Source organism: Quercus suber, unplaced genomic scaffold (genome assembly GCF_002906115.3).
Source record: "Quercus suber isolate HL8 unplaced genomic scaffold, Cork oak 2.0 scaffold_36, whole genome shotgun sequence".
NCBI lineage: Eukaryota > Viridiplantae > Streptophyta > Magnoliopsida > Fagales > Fagaceae > Quercus > Quercus suber.
In genome coordinates this window covers 993,707-1,012,144 of record NW_027069501.1, presented here as the reverse complement: position 1 = coordinate 1,012,144, position 18,438 = coordinate 993,707, and the positions used below count along the sequence as shown (strand labels likewise).

The following is an 18,438-nucleotide window of genomic DNA, read 5'->3' as shown; positions in this document are numbered from 1 at the left end:
TATGAAGTTTAATCCAACAAAAGACAAAGGTAATCATCATACTCGTACAGATTCTCAATACCCTTTGGTCCACTCTGTTGGCCATAATAACAGTCTGTCCTGGTTAGATACGTCTAGTTAAGAATTAAGAATAAATACACAATTTTTTTCACATATAATGATACTTCTAAAAATGACAATAATCTTCTTAAAGATGCTAATTGCTAAGAACAAAAGTAAAGTGCTTGTATTGTATGGCAATTTGTAATTCTTTTTAATATGACAAATAATTCCCAAATACAGTCTAAATAATATGTAGACTTTTTTCGTGAAACTTTTTTCTATTGGGAAGCCGATAGGTGCACAAATGCTCTTGCCAAGAATGGATCTTCTTTATCTTATAACTACGTTTTATTTGATAACCCACTACCTTTGATGGAAAACTTATTGACCCTTGAAATATAAATCCAATTATTTATTTAAAAACTAATTTTATTTGTTGAAATTCATGCCTAGTTCTGCTAAGTGCTAACCTTTTAGATACAGTTCCTTTCAAGTACATTGCAAACACAATCCACTTCTAAATCTCAGACTTAACTTCTCATTTTGGAATTTTCCTCTTCCTGATCTTTAAGCCACCAATATTGTTGACCGTGCTCTCTCTCTCTCTCTCTCTCTCATATAGAGAGAAATCTCACTCTTCTTATTATCAGTTGAGACTCTAGGGATTTCAATCCCAACTGTGTCAAGTTTGTAATTTTAGTTTAGAATTTTTTTTTTTTTTAATTAAGGCCACATGGAAGCTTAGGTGGTATAAAATAACATTTACAATATTAATGTTATTCATGTTAGTTTTTTCCATTTACCACTATACATCGAGATTATTTTGACATAATTCCAAAATGTTAAAGACTAAACTAATACATTTAAAACATTAGGGATCATTTTGACACATAGGGCAAACATTAGGGACCATAATGATAATTAAACCAAAAAAAAAAGAGGATGTGTGGGCTTCAAGTGTCATGGTCAACTTTAAATACAAGTTCAAATAAGTTTTTTTTTTTTTTTAAAAAAAAAAAAGCTAAAATATGATGGGCTTGTATATTTATATTATAATTGGGGTATTGATAATAGTATCTAAATTCTTTAATGATCCACTTCCTCTCCAAGCATAGCCCAAAAATATCTTTCATAGTTTGAAATTACTATTTTTCCATTAAACGATTCTTGGTAGCTAAATAAGGCGCCTTCGCATGCATAAAAAAGTGCAATGGTAGCCACCAACCGTCCTTGGATCCATGTGAATTTCAAGCTTGGCCCAACCCCACTCTTCAGCAGTTAACATGTGACCACCACAAAAGGGATCCCAGGAAACATTTCATCAAACCCATCTTTGATTATTTGTGTTAGAATATTAACCCAATGAACTTAGGCCCATAGTTATAGGCTTTTTATACCTCACATATTTTCTACCTATATATATGGTACATGGTATAGATGTAGACGAAACATTATCAAGTGTATCCCAAGAAATGAGGGGATTAGATTAGCTCACGCTTTAACTAGAAGAGCAGTTTTATCTGCAGACAATGATGTATGGATAGAATCTTTACCTAGTGATTTGGATGATGTATTCCAATCGAATTTATCTTAATAAAATTTACTTACTTCTTTTTCAAAAAAAAAAAAAGGTATATACGAGAAAATCTTGGGTTTAAAATATGTACCGACATCTTCATTTTCTCCCATTTGTATGTAACAGCACCATTTCTTCAAAAGCATTATACATTAGCCAACATATTTCGATTTCCATTATCAACCTCTTGCAGGACACGTATCTAGTAAAGAAGAAGAAAAGTCAGCAGTACACAAAAGGAAAGAATAACAGAGCAACAAATTTGGAAATCATTCATCTCTAGACAAATCACACAAAATCCTCTGCCATTACTCAATCAACACCATATTTGGCTCTCTTACCGTTACTGAAGATCAACAAATAATTTGGCTCCAAGAGAAAATCACTCCACTCATAATTACACACTTTGAATTATTTTGAAATTCTTCTCTGTACAAACACTCAACATTTGTATATAAATACCTATGCATAACTTCTCTCATCACACAGAGAGAGAAGGCTGTTTTGAATAAAACAATTACTCAATTTCTTCTTCATCCAGGACACAATCATGTCAAGCCCAACAATTATTTGCGAGTCTGTGATGCATAGCAAGAAAGCCCGTGGTCCAGAACTTGTGACATCTTCAATTTACTTATTATTTTACATTGTGCATCACACAGCTTAGCAACTAATTTCATCAGAATTATCATATCATCTTGCTCTTTTCGGCACTGAAAGTAGCTTTAATTTGAATTTATTAATGTCCTTCATGTACTATTACTTAGAAGGATGGAAGCATCAAATAAAAAGTGACTTTTTATGCAAATAACAAATGAAAAGGAAAAGCTTATTCATTATTGTCCACTTATTATTCGTCAATCATATCCTTGGCATACAGTTTGTGATGAACTAAAAGGAGAAATGAAAACTTAAAATATCTTTTTAAAACGAGAAGGGAAGGTATATATTAAGATGTGTAATAAAACAATATGCGCTAATGGTTGATGTTAAAAGATGTTAACTCTCTGGGTTTAGGTCTTTTGAAATCTACATCTAAAGAGGTGGTACAACTCCCACAATGAATCAATGGTGATAACTATCCCACCCAAAAAAAAAATTTGGGTGATAACCATATTTGCATATGTCCTCGCCATCAAACGACCTCTAAATCCAACCATTACGGCCATATACAATGGACCTCTCAATCCAATCATTATGCGATTTACATTATGTTTGTATATTTCTATCACGTCTTCTCTCATCTATCCTCATTCAAACATAATTCATAAATTTCACATATAAGTGAAAGGCGTATTGCACATAATTGTTACATCATATACATGCCACATTTGACATGTGATCCAACTATTGTGTGTAGAGATTTGACTAGGTTTCGAACTTGAGGATAAATATACTAATTTAGCTATTGAGATGTTATATATATATATATATATGATACTCCTGTACAAGGCCATGCGTCTGACAAAAATATGATGATTGGTACCATATTCCTTACCTATGCTCCTACATGCAACATTAATGATCTTTCTTGCTTTTTGTCACCTCCAAGTCAGAAGCATCTCCATCAAATATTCCAAATTTGCTGAAGACTTCAAGTCAAAAAGTAAGAAAAATTACTGTTCACGGATTACTGTTCATGGATTACTGTTCACTTTTACTGTTCATATTGTAAGATATTATTATTTTATCATATTCAAAACTTGTGACTCTTTTCTCTTAATAATTACTATTTTTTGTTGTTACATCAATTTTCAAAAACAATTTATTTGATAATAAATCATCTTCATGAAAATCATACGGAATCCTCTCTGAATTAGTTTTTTTTTTTTTTTTTTTTTTTTTGTGTGATCACTGAATAAAGTGATGTATAATTTTTTTTTTTTTTTTTTTTTTTTTTGTGTGATCACTGAATAAAGTGATGTATAAAAGAAAGAAAAAACGTTATTCTATAAAATGTTTTTTTTTTCCTTTTAAATTTATAAGCAACAAGTTCTACACATTCATAATATTTTCTAAGTTTAGATTAATAAATTTACATATAAAGACATTTAACATAAAATTATAGTGCAATTGGAAGGATACTTGATATAAAATTAGAGTGCATTTAAAATTTAAAGACATTTTATATCAAATTAGAGTACAATTAGAATAACACTTGACAAAAACTTGGAATACAATTAAAATTCAATTTAGATTATTGATTAAACTATTAATTTAATAAATTAGATAGATATGGATTAGAACTAAATTTGTAGTGAGCTCATATATGTTTATAAGATTTTGTTTCCAATTTACGAGCGTATTGTATTGCAGTAAAATAAGAAGTCAAATGTAACTTAATCTATTTTATTAGAAGTTGTCGTCAATTTCTCTACATGATGTTTGACTTAGAAGATTGTAGCATTTCAAAGCTGCTACAATGTCCTATGGTAAGCTAAGCCATAGAAATTGTCAATTTGATTGGGTGATGATATATAATAGAATTGACATTAATTTTATTTTATTTTTTTTTTGGTTGAACATATTTTGATTGTTAAAGACAATTAAAGCTTGATACTAAGTTCTCATTACATATGTACATTTTAAAAAGAGGTGTGGAAAAATCACACTTTTTCTACCCTAAACTTTTGTCCTATTTGCAATGTTCCTCAAATTATCATTTTGCATGATTGACACTCAATTTGACATAGTTGTATCAATGTGCCCGCTACCATCTAAATTTGGTGTTAAATGAGATAAAAACTACAATTTCATGTTAAATTAACATGAGACAGAAAAATTACAACAATACTCCCATTTACTTATCAAAAAAAAAAAAAAACACAACACTAATTGGTGGTAATGAAAAAACACAATTTTTATTGAACTTAATTCTCAATTTAGACAATAGATGGTATATTGATACGATTCCATGAAAATTGGAGTGTTAATCAAGCAAATTGATAGTTTGGAGAGATATTGTAAATAGGGTAAAAGTATAGAGTGAAAAAAAAAAAATGAATGATCAAATAAGCCGGCCTGTGTATTATTGAATAGATTCCAATTGTAAAATTGGCATTGAGAAATCATTAGATTCACTTCTTTTCTTTTTTTTCTTTTCTATTTTTGATAATTCAATAATTAGAGAAAAAGAAATTTGAACTTGGATGTCTCCGTTGAAAACATCAGAAGGTACCAACCACGACTAGTTAAATTACAAACTCTTGGCACCACCATTAGATACACTTATCCTTTATTTTCATGTGTTTAGCAGAGGATTTATGTGACAAGGTTAAAAAACCTAACTTTATGATTCCATTGAATGCTATTAACACTCTGTTTGTTTTGACAATATTATTTTCTATAAAATGAGTCCAAAAATAATTAACGGAATACAATTTCTAAAAATAAGCCATACTTTTTCTGTTGACTAAAATATAATTTTCCTTTAACTTATTTTTTTTAACGTTATCAAAAACTGAAAAACAAAAAACTACATTTACACAAAGTTTTCATAAAAACAAAAAGAGAAAGGAGCGTAAGTTTATATTTTAGGGACTGAGCGTGTTCAACTCACTCTGCCAAGGCTTTTAATTCGTCACGACTTTGCCTCTGCTTTACTAAAATTAAACTTTCTGGATCAGGATCCTTTTTGAGCTAATGTTAAAAAGTTAATTAACTAAAAGCAGGGGGGAAAAAAAGAAAAGGATCTTGATCCTGATAATTTATCCTCTAACAAGAAAAATGTAATTAACTTTTACTTCTTGAAACAGAATTTTATCAAACATGACTTCTTCTACATTACTGTATGGGGCATAGACCGCATAATAGTTGTAGAGACTCAATTTGGATTGGACCCAGAGTATGAATGGGTTTTCAGCCCAACAAGTCCAAACAATAAATTTATAGAGAGTGGATTGAAGGTTTAGGCACTGGCCGTCGTTCACCAAACATGAACTTTCTTCTTTTATAAAAGAAAATACTTAAAACTTATTTACAAATGGGGGGATGCTCCTCGGCCCGTGCCCGAGGAGCCCTTTTTCTTCTCCTCCTTCTCCCTCCCCCCCCCATCTCACTTTACTCGCTTTTCTTATATAGTCTTCATCGTCCTATCTCGTTCTTCCATCTGTTGATCATCCATTCGTCTTTCTTCTGGCCGTCCGTCCCCTCAGAGGTCTTAATAGTACTCAAGTGGTTCACACTGATCAACGTTGCCCTGCTAAGGGGTTATATCCCCATTAATGCGACTAGAGGGGTTAGGTGAATGCATTAAGTGTGAGGGTGACAGCTTGCTCTGGGCCTGGTCTTTCCCAAAATCATCCTTGGCATGCCGAGGACGAAGAGGTCCTCGGCGTGGATCCGGAAAAGAGGTTTTCCCCAATTTAGCCTTGAATGGTCAGTCTTCCTCGGCGTGGGCCTTGGGCCTACTACACGATGGGCTGAGGCTATCAGGCCCATGGGCCCCACAATAGCCCCTCAAAACCCTGTTGCACGTTCCCTCGGACGAGGAGGAGGGTTTTGATACCTGCGAGCCCTCTAGACGAATCGCCCCACTTCGGTTCGTGTTAATGCTGGCGACTTTTCGACTGCCCGATGTGCGTTTTTGGCGTTTCAATACTTAATGTGTGCCCACATTAAATTTTGGCGGCACCACGTTTCCCACTTTCAACGGTATGATGGTAATTGTTCGGTGGGGATCTCCTGCTTTTATGGGCAAGCGGTTACATTTGGGGAACCTAAGGGGGAGTATAAGTACCTGTTTGAACCGTCTGGTTTCCTCATTTTCGCGCTTACAACCATTGATGCATATGATTTGAATATGGTTCAACTTGCACACTACCTGAAGAGAATCGTCATATTTCTGTAAGTCTTCTTCTTCTAGTGACCCCAAATTTTCCTTGGTTCTATTCCTTCTTTTCTTCTTCTAGAATCTTTAGTCGTCCTTGGGGGATGGGTAAGTTTAAGAAGTTGGTTGAGTCCGACGAGATGATGAACAAATTCATTGTTGACTATGGGATACCCAATAATGTGAGTTTGAAGTACTGTGAAGAAGGGGAGTGGTACATTAAGAGGAGAGAGAGTGAAGTCGTGATCCCGATAGTCGCTTTCGTAGAGGGAGGGATGAGAATCCCTATGAGGCTAGTGACTCTTAATTACCTTAGGCATTTCCGTCTGGCTCCTACCTAGTGTGCCGTGAATGTATTTAGGATATTAGGGTGTGTAGATACCCTGAATGAGAAAATGGGGCTAAGACTGACTCACCACGATGTGAACTGGTGCTACAACCTTCATCACCTGAGGGGTAAGACGTACTATATGAAGACAAGGGACAATAGGGTTCGTCTCATCCAATGTCTTCCTGATTCCAATAAGGGGTTGACCCAAGATTTCCTCATAGTGTCGGGAGAATGGCACGATGGTTTTCATTGCCCAACAGTAGAGGGGAGCTAGGTAGGGTATCCGAAGTAAGAGACAATCTAGGTTTCAGTATTTTTAATTTTTATAACCGTATATCCGATTTGGTTGATTAACCACAGGAGTTTCACTTTTCTTTTCACAGATCCGCACGCCTTTGCACGTCATTTCCACCTGGTTAATAAAGCGGATTTGGAAACCGTTCTTAGGTCAGAACTTTTCCTGAACGAAACTGATAACCAGGTCAGAGCTGCTCACTAAATCCTCGGATGTGACCCAGCTCAGAAATCATTCCCAGTCCCGAAGCACGTAATTAGAGCTCGTGACCCTCGGCTTACGCAGATTACCGTGGTGGAGACGGTTTTGCATTTTCCGAGGAGTCTCACATACCTGAAGGCATTCCGCTAGTAGGTCACTCCTCATCCCAACAAGTAACGATGGCCGAGGAAGGACCATCTAAGAAGGCAAGGGAGGTGGTTGAACTGAGCTCTTCCGAGGACGAGTATAGTGTGTTCAACTTAACTGACCAGTCCGAGGATCCCTCTGGTGACCTAGGAGACCCTCATCTGTCCGAAGCTGATCTCCGGTCCTTAAGAGTTGGTACTCAGGCTGAGATGGATTTAAAAAGACAGCCTCAAACCAATCTTCTTGACCTGCTTGAAGGCAGCTCCAAGAAGGGTGCACCGAAAAAGTCGCAGCCCCAGCCCCCAACACCTCCGCCCCAGATTTTAACTGTGCAAACCAGGTCATCCTCTGTCCCCATAATATCAGACCCTCAGACCGAGTCTCATGACCCAAAAAGGAAGAGACCTTCCAAGGGTAAGGAGCCAATGGATGGGAGCAAATCTCATTCCCCGCCCGAGGAAGGTGGATTTTGCAGGCCTTCAAAGCAACTGAAGTTAGGTGGTCAACGGAAAGGTAAGAAGACCATCCAGCAGTCCGAGGCTCAAGCCTGGCTGCCTGCTGCCATGCTCCATAATCAGCCCCTGATAGATAACGAATCAATACGAGAATCTCAAGGAGCTGACGGGGCTCTCGTAGCCGATGCCCTGGAGAAATCTCTTCTTCTTCCCACTGACATGGCCGAGTTAAGAAATATGAGTGGGTCAGAGGTTGTCCTTGACCTTAAGAAATATCTTGGCATAGTGGGTCCTTTGGTACCTATTTACTTTATTCGAATTTTGTCGCTTAGTACTCTCCTTTCTCTTTACGGAGTTACTTGTTTTTATTAGCAGGCTATCCAGACTCTTTTCAGGTTAGACGAGGAGGTCGATGGCCAGAGCAGTGCCTTAACGCAAGAGCGTGACAAGTTCTTGAAAGCTGCTAGTACCCTCAAGAGATCTGAGGCCGACTTAAAAAAGGCGACCGAGGATCTGGAGGAGATGACAAAGGCCAGGGACACTGCTGCCTCCGACCTAGCCGTGGCTAGGAAGTAAGCTGAGGATCAAACCAATCGCTTGCAAGACGTTGAGGGCCAACTACAGACTGCCAAAGGGGACATTACCTACCTGAAGGAAAAGTTGACCAAGGCAATCCATGAGAAAAGTATTGCCGAGTATGCCAGGGACGAGGCTGTGAGAGCCAAAGATGAGGCGGTATTTGCAAAGATAGACGCTGAGCGCTCTGTAGAACAGGCGGAGGAAGAGGCTTCTGTAGATGGGGTGGCTAAGACTGAAGCCACCCTTTGTGCTCAAGTTCCTGCAGTGTGCAGGCATTACTGTTCTCAGACCTGGCATGAAGCCCTCAATCAAGCAGGGGTTGATGCCTCATCTGACCTTAAGAGGGAGGACAAGGTATATTACCCTATTGCAATTCGCGAGACTGCCCTTGCTGCTCCCGAGGAGGGGTCCATATTACCAACGACTGAGAGCCACAATAAGACCGTCGAGGATATATCTTCAGCTGACCAACCCCCCGGGGAGGTTGAACCCCAGAGAACGTTGAGGGGAGTTGGAACCGAGAGTCAGGAAATACTACAAGAAGTGGCGAGGCCTCCTACGGACCCTTCGAGACAAAGCCCTTAGGCCTTGATTAAAGCCTTTTGATCTGCTTGTCGAATTAGTTTGCCTACTGAGTTGGGGAGACTGGTATATGACATAGGACAATTCTGTTTATTTTCTCTTTTATTTCATTTTATTTCTTGCCTTGGTGGCGTTTGTAAGGAAACTGTATATTTTCTGTTTGAAATGAATGCTCAATACTTTGCTTCCAACTATGGATATTTTCTTTTACTTGCTTTACTCTATTATTCTGCTCAATATTTGTATTCTATTCTGGAGTTAGTCTCATGAGATCACCTGCTATCCTTCGAATATAAGCCTAAGGACCGTATTATAACTTGAATCTAGGTGACACTCTGGTTTTTCTACAGATACTTATTTTCTCCATAGATTCAAGTCCTTGGACCATACAATACCTTGGTTTTGTCTAGTACTTAGGTTTAATGGTGTGAATAGTTTTAACATGGGCTTGGGTCCGAGGACCATGCAATGCCTTGGTTCTGTATGAATAATTTTAACATAGGCTTGGGTCCGAGGACCATGCAATGCCTTGGTTCTGTATGAATAATTTTAACATAGGTTTGGGTCCGAGGACCATGCAATGCCTTGGTTCTGTATGAATAATTTTAACATAGGCTTGGGTCCGAGGACCATGCAATGCCTTGGTTCTGTATGAATAATTTTAACATAGGTTTGGGTCCGAGGACCATGCAATGCCTTGGTTCTGTATGAATAATTTTAACATAGGCTTGGGTCCGAGGACCATACAATGCCTTGGTTCTGTCTAGTACCCAAGTATAATGGTGTGAATAATTTTACCATAGGCTTGGGTCTGAGAACCATGCAATACCTTGGTTCTGTCTACCACTTCTATTTTTCTGTAAGTATCTACTTTCCCCATAAGTTTGAGTCCGAGGACCATGTAATACCTTGGTTCTGTCTAGTACCCAGGTACAATGGTGTGAATAGTTTTACCATAGGCTTGGGTCCGAGGACCATGCAATACCTTGGTTCTGTCTACCACTTCTATTTTTCTGTAAGTATCTAGTTTCCCCATAGGTTTGAATCCGAGGACCATGCAATACATTGGTTCTGTCTAGTACCAAGGTACAATGGTGTGAATAGTTTTACCATAGGCTTGGGTCCGAGGACCATGCAATACCTTGGTTCTGTCTACCACTTCTATTTTTCTGTAAGTATCTAGTTTCCCCATAGGTTTGAGTCCGAGGACCATGCAATACATTGGTTCTGTCTAGTACCCAGGTATAATGGTGTGAATAGTTTTACCATAGGCTTGGGTCCGAGGACCATGCAATACCTTGGTTCTGTCTACCACTTCTATTTTTCTGTAAGTATCTAGTTTCCCCATAGGTTTGAGTCCGAGGACCATGCAATACCTTGGTTCTGTCTAGTACCCAGGTATAATGGTGTGAATAGTTTTACCATAGGCTTGGGTCCGAGGACCATGCAATACCTTGGTTCTGTCTACCACTTCTATTTTTCTGTAAGTATCTAGTTTCCCCATAGGTTTGAGTCCGAGGACCATGCAATACCTTGGTTCTGTCTAGTACCCAGGTATAATGGTGTGAATAGTTTTACCATAGGCTTGGGTCCGAGGACCATGCAATACCTTGGTTCTGTCTACCACTTCTATTTTTCTGTAAGTATCTAGTTTCCCCATAGGTTTGAGTCCGAGGACCATGCAATACCTTGGTTCTGTCTAGTACCCAGGTATAATGGTGTGAATAGTTTTACCATAGGCTTGGGTCCGAGGACCATGCAATACCTTGGTTCTGTCTACCACTTCTATTTTTCTGTAAGTATCTAGTTTCCCCATAGGTTTGAGTCCGAGGACCATGCAATACCTTGGTTCTGTCTAGTACCCAGGTATAATGGTGTGAATAGTTTTACCATAGGCTTGGGTCCGAGGACCATGCAATACCTTGGTTCTGTCTACCACTTCTATTTTTCTGTAAGTATCTAGTTTCCCCATAGGTTTGAGTCCGAGGACCATGCAATACCTTGGTTCTGTCTAGTACCCAGGTATAATGGTGTGAATAGTTTTACCATAGGCTTGGGTCCGAGGACCATGCAATACCTTGGTTCTGTCTACCACTTCTATTTTTCTGTAAGTATCTAGTTTCCCCATAGGTTTGAGTCCGAGGACCATGCAATACCTTGGTTCTGTCTAGTACCCAGGTATAATGGTGTGAATAGTTTTACCATAGGCTTGGGTCCGAGGACCATGCAATACCTTGGTTCTGTCTACCACTTCTATTTTTCTGTAAGTATCTAGTTTCCCCATAGGTTTGAGTCCGAGGACCATGCAATACCTTGGTTCTGTCTAGTACCCAGGTATAATGGTGTGAATAGTTTTACCATAGGCTTGGGTCCGAGGACCATGCAATACCTTGGTTCTGTCTACCACTTCTATTTTTCTGTAAGTATCTAGTTTCCCCATAGGTTTGAGTCCGAGGACCATGCAATACCTTGGTTCTGTCTAGTACCCAGGTATAATGGTGTGAATAGTTTTACCATAGGCTTGGGTCCGAGGACCATGCAATACCTTGGTTCTGTCTACCACTTCTATTNCCCCCCTCCCCCCCCCCCCCCCCCCCCCAATCTCACTTTACTCGCTTTTCTTATATAGTCTTCATCGCCCTATCTCGTTCTTCCATCTGTTGATCATCCATTCGCCTTTCTTCTGGCCATCTGTCCCCTCAGAGGTCTTATCAGTACTCAAGTGATTCACACTGATCAACGTTGCCCTGCTAAGGGGTTATATCCCCATTAATGCGGCCAGAGGGGTTAGGTGAATGCATTAAGTGTGAGGGTGACAGCTTGCTCTGAGCCTGGTCTTTCCCAAAATCATCCTTGGCATGCCGAGGACGAAGAGGTCCTCGACGTGAATCTGAAAAAGAGGCTTTCTCCAATTTAGCCTTGAATGGTCAGTCTTCCTTTGCGTGAGCCTTGGACCTACTACACGATGAGCCGAGGCTATCAGGCCCATGAGCCCCACAATAGTAAACCCAGATCAATTGACCCACGTCAATGATTTACTGAAATTACACTTTCAGGATCAAGACCAGGATCCTTTTTGAGGATATTTTAGAAGTTCATTAACTTTTCCTTCTTGTAAACGAAGTTCATCAAGCATGATTTATTCTACATTACTGTGTAGGAGCATAGTACTAAAAGAGTAAAAGAAAAAGCCCCCAGATCAACTAATCCACGTTAATCAAATCGCCGCAAGGACATCACGTTAAACCATGAAATTATTTAATCAAATTAAAGAGATATATTTCAAGCCAGTGAAAATTAAGTCTGAACTAGATGGCATGAAAAAGCAAAACACAGCCAAGGAGAGGGCATAGCAAGAGCGATTACACATTCAGTTATCCTCTCAAATGAGAGTACCCTGTATTCCTCAGGCCTCTCTAGTAGAATGTAGCTCAAAATTCAACTAGATAGCAAAACCAAATTTACAAAAATCCTATGTGCTCGGGATTGTTAAACACTTAAATCACAGGTGTGTAATTGAGAAAGAGAGATGCAAACATATTGACTAGTAATTTAAATTATTTAAAACTGAAGGATGAGTACACTCAATTTCGTTCATTTGTCATGTCCAACAAAACAAAGCAATAAAACACCCCAACTTTCATGAACCAACAACTGCCTAAAATAAAACTAGGGCTTCCAAGCAAATCCAAAACGAAAGAGTAAAGGCAAGCAGGGATTGGCACCATCCTTTACGTCCCATGCTTTCCAAAGTACTTAAGCTTCAGCAAATCTGCAAACCAAGGTGAATAAATTTAGTCTCACAACTTCTTGAATGAAAATAAAATAAAATAAATTATTGAGCATCCCACAAATCATTAAAATCCGAACTTACCCTAGCTCAGAGAGCTTCAAGTGAGCTTCGGCATAATCAGCAAAGAAGGCATCTTCATCCTAAGAGTTAAAACAAGATCAACAGCAATCAGAAAACTACAAATTAATCCATCATTAGTGAAATCTCATTGACAACTAAGAGACACAGAAAATACATACCGCAGCATATTTTTCAACAATGGGGCGGAAGACTGGGTCAGCAAGAAGTGCCTTGTCAGTAGGCAACTGCAGAAGGCCTTCCTTATCACCACTCAAGAGCTCCCTATCAAGTTCAAGAGCATATTTTAGCATTGTGAAGCACATAATAAAGAACAAACACAACGCAAATAAATTAGACCGTGAAAGTCAGACCAGGACAGGAAGCTCACTTAAAGTATGAGTTGTCAAAGATGAGTGGGTTAGCAGTCCATGGTCCCTCAAAGCCAGAACGCTCCTTGTGGCACCTTCCCTACAAAAACAAATTCACATAAATCAATAACATTGGTAACAAAGCCCCAAAAAGACAAAAATCAAAAGCATTATGATTTCAGCACAACCGATATTTGCAAGAATTAGCAAGCGATCCCCAAGGAATGATGTACTAACCAAAGTGTGTCCACCAGAAAGAGCAACAATGTCCTGGTCACTAAGGCCCATTTGTTGGCCAAACACAACCCTCAAATGGTCAGAACCTGCATCATCAATTAAATAAAAGTAAAAAAATAAGGCATTCTATAAATTAATTTCAAAGCACATGCCATTTTGATTTGGGAATATCGACTGGTACAAGAATACTAACCCTTTGTAGCATTGGGAAGACGGCCCTCGGGAGGTGGCTGGGGCTTGTCCTGAGAATACAAAACAACACCAAGTATCATCAGTGACTGATGATGAATACAAACAACAAACCCATGGGTCCCACAAATGACAACATTGCAATTAAATGACAAATAAACAAAACTACACAATTTCAAATTCTTGTAACAAAAGAATCTACTTTCAAATATTCTTTTCCCAGGAGTAAAGAGAAAATGACATCAATAAATTCAATAGTTTTTAAAATGCAAAGCCGACCAAATCAAATAAATTAAGCACAAATCTCCTCACAAACAAACAAACAAACATTCACGTGGCATCAAGAAAGTCAAGACCAAAAGTCGGGATGATCGGGTGCGTTTGGTACACATTATTTTTCAATAAACGAAACCAATCAAGTCAAAAAGTAACAGACAGAACAACGAAACTATTGCAAGAGTATGGCCAAATATTCCTAAAAGCAAACCAGATATTATGCAACACACACAAACATTATAGAAATTGAAAAACCAAATTCCAAATAGCCAACACTGACCTCGCGTCCTGGGTGAAAGGGTACCTCGGGCCCACCAGTAATTTCAACAGCAACAACCCCAGCCAACTAAAATTTAAAAAATAAATAAATAATTAATTAATTAATTGAAATCCAATTAAGATTAATTAAAAATCTAAAAATTTAAATTATAAAATATATATATATATATATATAAAAAGAGTACCTGGTAGAAATCGGCGTAAGAGAGAGTGGGGAATTGCTCCTTGATGGGCTCCAAGAGCTAATTTAAATTATAAAATATATATATATATATATATAAAAAGAGTACCTGGTAGAAATCGGCGTAAGAGAGAGTGGGGAATTGCTCCTTGATGGGCTCCAAGAGCCTGACGGCGATGTCGAGGCCATTGTTGGCTTCGTGGCTGAGCTCAGCTGCGTGTTTCATGGTTCCGAATGGACCTCCGGTCTTTGTCTTCTGGTCAAAGGTACCAGCTGAGTGCCACCTGTACAACCCCCAATCACATCATACACCGTTAATACCAACAACAAATCCTCACCGTTGAAACTGAGTGACTGCGAGATCGAGAGAGAGATCGTACGCGATGCGGAGCATGAGAGGAGCGCAGTGCTTCTCAGCAATGAGTCCCCTGAGCTTCCTCCTCGCCTTCTCGACGGTCTTCTGGTACTCAGCGCTCACGGTTGGGTACTGCTTCGTCATTTTTCAACGATTCTACAAACCAAACAACCAAATCAGAAACCCAAAAAATACATACATAGATCTTCGATTCAAAAATGCAGATCGATCGAAGAAACAAAAACACGCACAAATAGAACACAAAATAGCTTGATCCTTGATCGATGAAGATCAGTAACGAACCTTGGGAAACAGAGAAGCCGATTCGAGAAGTGAGAGAATTCAAACCCTAGAGAGAGAGAGAGAGAGAGAGTGAGAGTGGCACGAGTCGAACACAGGCCTGGGAGAATGAGGTTATAAAGGTGAAGCTAAAAGGCCCGTAGAAAAGAAAGTTCTAGTTGTTTTTTTTAAGGCCGTTGGATTAAGATGATCCTGTGGATAGTATTGGATTTGGATTTAAACGGCTGTGATTAGTTTAGATAGCCAAAAATGTACGGCCAAGCTTTTGGGGTTGGTGTAAGATTAAAATAGAACAGATAAAAAAAAAAGAGATGAAAATGGATATAAAATAAAGGTCAAGAGGGCTATTAAGGAAACATAATATAAACTGAACAAATCGAATGACTTGTGGGGTAATTGACAAAAAATTGATGAGATGGTCCGCTGGGAAAAAGGAGAATTGGAAACTTTGGAGGTGGAGTGTTCTTAAATGACTAAACTACCCCACTTATTTTTCTCAAATTAGGATTTGCTAATAAATAAGTTGCGCCAACTAAAACCAGATTTTTATTTTTATCAAAAATAAAAATTTACTAAAACCAGATTTACAACTAATATCTACCTGTTGGTTTTGATAAGCTTGTAACGTGTAAGTCAATCCTTTGAGAAGATATTTGGTATCAAATGATACCATATTAACAGTATTAAAATCTAAAAAGTATGAGATATATCAGCAAAAAATAATTAACTGACTAATAATTGAAAGACATGTATTAGTGAGCAGTTATTTTTACACACGTCTCTCGTTTATTAAATTTTGATATTGATGACATGGTATCATTTGATACAAAATACTTTTTCTAAACCTTGGTCATCAATCTGATAAAAAATGTATTTTATTTTAAATAACTTAAAATAATTTTTTTTTAGAACCAAGAAATATGAGTATAAAATAATTAAAATTTTTATTTCAACAATTTAACAAGAAAATTTTTTATTGAGAATAATTTAGCAAGAAATTTGATTCAAGGGAAAAATAATTAACCATACAATTTATATGGACGTGTCAACCCAAGAATGTTCCTCTTTATGTTACTTCATTTTGATTTTCCTTCAAAAAAAAACTTTTCCACATAAATGCCTTTAATGAATTAATAGAAGAATTTGATTATGAGCAAAAAAAAAAATTTAATTATATAAATTTTTATAATTAGGAAATTACATAAATTAAGAAACACTAAGAAGAAATCATATATAGTATAAAATGAACCAGTCTATCAAAATTAACAATACTAATAAATATAGTAAGTGGAGCAAAAAACAAAACAAAATCTCAAGTTTGTGATACCCCCGATGTGACTAAAGCATTAACACACTTATTTGTTTTCTCAAACATGTGCTTGACTTCTATATGATGGATCATCCACAATTGAACTCAAACCTAATTAACAAAATGTACAATAACCAATTCAACTCGAGATTGTATGATTAATCCTGACTAAGAATGGAAGACAAGACTTTTCATTTGTATGTTAACAATAGGCATAAAAGCTTCTTCTTTGAATACGAGAGAGATTTGTTGTAGCAATGCTAGTTTTAGTAGAAATAATATTGCCTATGTGAAATTATATATCGATACCAAAAAAAAAAAATTGTTCATTATAACTAATATTTAAGGTTGATTAAAAACATAATCAAGAAATTTATTCAAACTTTTTTTTTATTGATAATAATTGAGTCTAAACAATCCAATTTAAATTCAAATCCTTTGGTTTGATTCAATAAGTTCATGATTTAGTGTAGATTAAGTGATAAAAGAATAATAATAAAATGATAAGAACCTTGACAAACTTTGTAGAGGTGTTTCTAAAAACATATTTTAGAGGTTGTAGTTCATTGTTTTTCTTTTAGATTAAATATCTTAATTCAATTGAATGTGTCAACTAATTGTTAGTTAATAACAACCTTTCATTGTTTAGTTGACTAGTTTTATCTCATTTATTTTTAATTCATTGACATTATCTTCTTCTTTTTTATAAGAATACTAAGTATTTAACACACACACGGGGAGAAGGAAAAATATCTTAAAAAACTGACAGTGGTATATATTTAAAAAAACCTCACTGACATTATCTAGTTTATTTATAAATGAGAATTTGGGTTCGAAGGCTCTCTCCCACCATTTAATGGTTAAATAGATGTTAATAATGAGTTTTTTTTTTTTTTTAGATGTTTAGTTTATTTGTTTGTGTAGAATTCTTAAGATGTGTACTTTTAAGAAATAAAGGGGAAAAAAAAAGATAAACTTTTTTACTTATAAAAATTTAAAAAGAAATTAAGATGACAAAAAGAGAGTTTTTTTTTTTTTTCTTTTTTAAGAACATATAATGAGATAAAAAGAGCTGTAATAATATTCCATTATTCTAAGGAGGGCAAAGACAGCATGATAATTCTACTAAAAAAAACAAGGCAGCATTGATGGAAGACGGAGCACATTTTAGGAGTCCGAAAAAAGAGTTTCACATAAATAAAAGCTCACTTTAAGGTTACTTTTGTCATTTACCTCTTCAAACAGATTAGGAACTTTCCAAGCGTGAAAAAAAATCTTTTATCACCGAGTGTGAACGCGTTTCAAGTTCAGAAGATTCGGTTCGAGCAATGATCAAGTCACCCACGGAAGTCTACCACTTTTGTCACCCCTACTAATTTGATTGGGCCACATACATTACATAGAAACCTTTCATGCTTGCACGTGCGTTATTTTTCTAACTTTTTTGTTCAATAATCACGGCCAAGTTTTGATATCATTGCTTTCTCAAAAAAAAAAAAAAAAAAAAGTTTTGATATCACTGGGTTGTAAGTAGATCGCCACGTGAATATGAACACAACTGTGACGGATTTGAGGGTGAGAAAATTCCTGGGCGTATCTGCCACGTTGACATAGTTCACATAGCACTTTATTACGTCCCGCTCTGAACGTTGATTGATTGAATTTTTCTTCTTCTTTTTTCTTTTCTTTTCTTTCTTTTTTTTTTTTTTTTTTTTTTTTTGAGGAGAAGACACAATAGAATAATAAAACAATGAGAAACGTAGAGATTTTTTTTTTGAGAAACAATAGATTCGAGAAGTTTTTCTCTAAACCCGTCAAATTATTCTTATATCTTTTTATTTGATGTGAATTTTAATAAATTTATTTTAAATTCTAAAATTTTAAGAAAATCAATAATTAATAATTATGTCATCAATATATTTTTTTAAATTATGTCATCAATCAAATATTTAAATTTCATAATTTTGTAATTTTAAATTATGCATAAAAATATATTTATGAATTGAATAATAATTGATATTAGAGTGAATGAAATTTAACATATATGTTAAAAAT

The 18,438-nt window shown here is 36.6% G+C and overlaps 1 protein-coding gene across 1 annotated transcript; it reads right to left on the bottom strand.

The window, feature by feature from the left end:
• Window positions 1–12,576: 12,576 nt before the first annotated feature.
• On the bottom strand, window positions 12,577–15,210 carry LOC112020834 (L-ascorbate peroxidase, cytosolic). The gene is made up of 10 exons (XM_065770789.1): window positions 15,078–15,210; window positions 14,800–14,930; window positions 14,529–14,703; window positions 14,240–14,305; window positions 13,688–13,736; window positions 13,495–13,580; window positions 13,278–13,357; window positions 13,069–13,171; window positions 12,911–12,969; window positions 12,577–12,808 (listed from the first exon to the last, which is right to left on the bottom strand). Exons 2-10 carry the CDS (start codon window positions 14,916–14,918, stop codon window positions 12,793–12,795), a joined length of 753 nt encoding a protein of 250 aa, XP_065626861.1. The 5' UTR covers window positions 14,919–14,930; window positions 15,078–15,210; the 3' UTR covers window positions 12,577–12,792.
• Window positions 15,211–18,438: the final 3,228 nt, after the last annotated feature.